At 55.8% G+C, this 3,372-nt stretch overlaps 1 protein-coding gene across 1 annotated transcript in view; it reads right to left on the bottom strand.

Annotated features, from left to right (window-relative positions):
• Positions 1-2,541, bottom strand: part of erc2 (ELKS/RAB6-interacting/CAST family member 2) — a gene marked incomplete at both ends in the record, with an annotated part of 72,738 nt that extends 70,197 nt beyond the window's left edge. Inside the window, 3 exons of the mRNA XM_084445762.1 lie at positions 99-341; positions 2,041-2,160; positions 2,203-2,541. Of these exons, the coding sequence (XP_084301888.1) occupies positions 99-341; positions 2,041-2,160; positions 2,203-2,541 (702 nt within the window). The remainder of the gene's footprint in view (positions 1-98; positions 342-2,040; positions 2,161-2,202) is intronic.
• Positions 2,542-3,372: the final 831 nt, after the last annotated feature.

Genomic DNA, 3,372 nt, shown 5'->3' with positions numbered 1-3,372 from the left:
AGAGAAGTGGGAAACCTCAAGTGCACTTCAGCAGAAGTGTGTGTGTGCGCGCGAGTGTGTGTGTGCGCGCATGCGTGGCGCGTGTTCCTCCGCCTCACCTGGTTCTCCTCGTGCGTCACCCTCATCTGCTCCTTCAGGATGGAGGTCCTGGCCACCTCCTCCTTCCTCATCACGCGCTCCTTCTTCAGCTCGGGGCTCCAGAAGCTCTTGATGCTGCTGGTGGACGAGCCCAGCTTGCTGTCCTTCAGGTCCAGCTCCCTGCGGAGCAGCTCGTTCTCCCTCTGCGTGTCCCTCAGCTGGGCCTGCATGTCCAGCAGCTGCTCGGCCCCGCCCCCGCGCACCTGGACACGCCCATTCAAACCTGGTCAGTGGGCCACTCTTATAGAGCTCTTAAATGGTAAATGGACTGCACTTATATAGCGCTTTACACTCAAAGCGCTTTACAATGGCCTCTCATTCACCCATTCACACACACATTCACACACCAACGGCGATAGCTGCCATGCAAGGTGCCAGCCTGCTCATTGGGAGCAATTTGGGGTTAGGTGTCTTGCTCAAGGACACTTCGACATGTGGACAGTTGGAGCTGGGATTCGAACCACTGACCCTTCGATCACTGAACGACCCGCTCTATCAACTGAGCTACAGCCGCCCCTTAACTCTTAACTCCAGCGCTTGTTTGTAACCATGTACGGTGACCTTGGGTGTTATGAAAGGCGCCTTGAAATAAAATGCATTATTATTATTATTATTCTCATTCACCCGTTCACACACACATTCACACACGGCAGCTGCCATGCAAAGTGCTAGCCTGCTCATTGGGAGCAATTTGGGGTTCGGTGTCATTGCCCAGGGTCTTCCCTCATGTCTAAAGACACCTGGTTTCCCTCTGGTGAGAACCCCCCTCCCGTCTTTGGTTCTTTGTTACGTGAGGATTAGCTGACCCCCCTCTGGGTTGAACAACCAATGAGAGTCTGTCCAAACGGCTCGGCGGGTCACATTGACCCAGAGTGTTGCTCCCCCTCCTCTGCCCTCAAAGAGCTGTTCTTCTCTTGTGATCTGATACTGTAGAAAGGTGTCTGTGTGTCTGTCTGCCTGTCTGCCTGCCTGCCTGTCTGTCTGTCTGTCTGTCTGTCTGTCTGTCTGTCTGTCTGTCTGTCTGTCTGCCTGCCTGCCTGTCTGTCTGTCTGTCTGTCTGCCTGTCTGTCTGTCTGTCTGCCTGCCTGCCTGTCTGTCTGTCTGTCTGTCTGTCTGTCTCTTTCTTTTAAATGTAAAACAGCTCATTTTAATGAGCTCTATAAAGCTGGGACTCATGCCTATACGTCCTGGCCGTTTTTGTAGGGTTCTCTGACAACTGGAGTGACTAGCGTTACCTTTTGCTGTAGAACCCCTATTTCTTCCTGCAGGAGAACATGTTTTATGTTCTAATAAACTCTCTGATGGACGACACGCAACCAGGGCATTTTCTACCGATTCTTAACAGTTAAATTATCTCTTCTCCTTAGCTGATCCTTTATTTTGCACTAGTATTTTGTATTCGCCCTCTGCTCTGTCCAGTCTCTGCTCTGTCCTGTCTCTGCACTGTCCTGTCTCTGCACTGTCCTGTCTCTGCACTGTCCTGTCTTTCCACTGTCCTGTCTCTGCTCTGTCCTGTCTTTCCACTGTCCTGTCTCTGCACTGTCCTGTCTCTGCTCTGTCCTGTCTTTGCTCTGTCCTGTCTTTGCTCTGTCCTGTCTCTGCACTGTCCTGTCTCTGCACTGTCCTGTCTCTGCACTGTCCTGTCTCTGCACTGTCCTGTCTCTGCACTGTCCTGTCTCTGCTCTGTCCTGTCTTTCCACTGTCCTGTCTCTGCACTGTCCTGTCTTTCCACTGTCCTGTCTTTCCACTGTCCTGTCTCTGCACTGTCCTGTCTCATCCCTGCACCCTGTCCAATGTTGTCTCCCTGTTATCACCACGATTGAAAGCAAATTCCTAGTACGTTGTAAAACCGCATGGAAATAAAACGGATTGTGATTGTGGTTGTGGTTGTGATGTACCTACCGCCTGTCTGAGCAGGGCCGAGGGCACCCCCTGCTGGTGGTGGTGGTGGTGCTGCTGCAGCATGGACAGAGAGCCCAGGTCGCTGTAGGACAGGAGCTCGGTGGCGTGGTGGGGGTGGTGTTGGTGTTGTTGGTGGGGGTGGTGTTGGTGGTGGTGGGGATGGTGCCCCAGGCCGACCGTGGCGATGTTGGGGCTGCTGCCCATGGCAGTGACGCGGCCCCCGTAGACGGCGCGCCCGGAGGCCCGCCCCAGCGTCATGGCGCTCTTGGGGTAGGTGGCGGTGGAGCCCACAGCCTCGTGGTCGCTCAGGTACATGGGGCCCGAGGTGGCGTAGGCGGCGTTCAGCGACTGGATGTTCTCCATGGACAGCGTCTTGCCCCCGCCGCCGCCGCCCCCCCCGCTGTGGACCCGGCGGTGGGCGAGCCGGGGAGAACGGGGGAGGCGGGGCGAGCGGGCGGGGCTGCTCTCGATGTGGCCGACGGCTCGGGCGCTGCCGTACATGTCGGACGGGCGGAGGGTTAGGCGGGAAGGGATGGAGGGGGGGGGTCCTTACCGGGGGGTGGCGGTGAGAGCGCTGGAGGACCCTCTCTCTGCGGGGGGCATGGGCGTCCTACTGCATGCCTGCGCAGACTCGGGGGAGACCTCGATGGTGACGGATCTGAGAAGACAGCATGGAGGCTGTCAGCTGGGAATTAGAGACGCTTTACTGTAGGTGACAGAGGCTAGAGGACGAAAGGTGAAAACCAGCCAGCACACACACACACACACACACACACACATGCACACACACACATGCACGCCCACACACATACACACCCACACATATACACAAACACATACACCCACACGCATGCACGTACACACACACACACACACACACGCACACGCACAAAGCAGACCGGGGTGAGTCACCGGCCCTCTAAGTGAAACCGCGAGGATTCCCAGCATCTAGCTGGCCTCCCTCATCCCTGCTAGGCATTCATCCATCCCTGCTAGGCACTCATCCATTCCTGCTAGGCACTCATCCATTCCTGCTAGGCACTCATCCATCCCTGCTAAGCACTCATCCATCCCTGCTAGGCCCTCATCCTACTCACTGTTGGTGATGTCCAGGCCCCCAGGATACGAAATCTAAAGTGAAGCCCTATAGGACCGCGCCATCTTTGAAAAAAACATGTCATTGATACCTTTGACATGCGCAGTCAAAGGTATCAATGACGTGTTCTTGTAGTCCACGATGAAAGGTCAGCCAGGTGAAATAGCTCCAGGGGACCTGGTCCCAGGCGAGTTGAACAGCTGTCCAGCCAGAGACGGGATCACTCTATGCGGCAT

This window comes from Borostomias antarcticus (genome assembly GCF_949987555.1).
Source record: "Borostomias antarcticus genome assembly, chromosome: 11".
Classification (NCBI taxonomy): domain Eukaryota; kingdom Metazoa; phylum Chordata; class Actinopteri; order Stomiiformes; family Stomiidae; genus Borostomias; species Borostomias antarcticus.
This window is presented reverse-complemented; position numbering and strand designations above follow the sequence as displayed.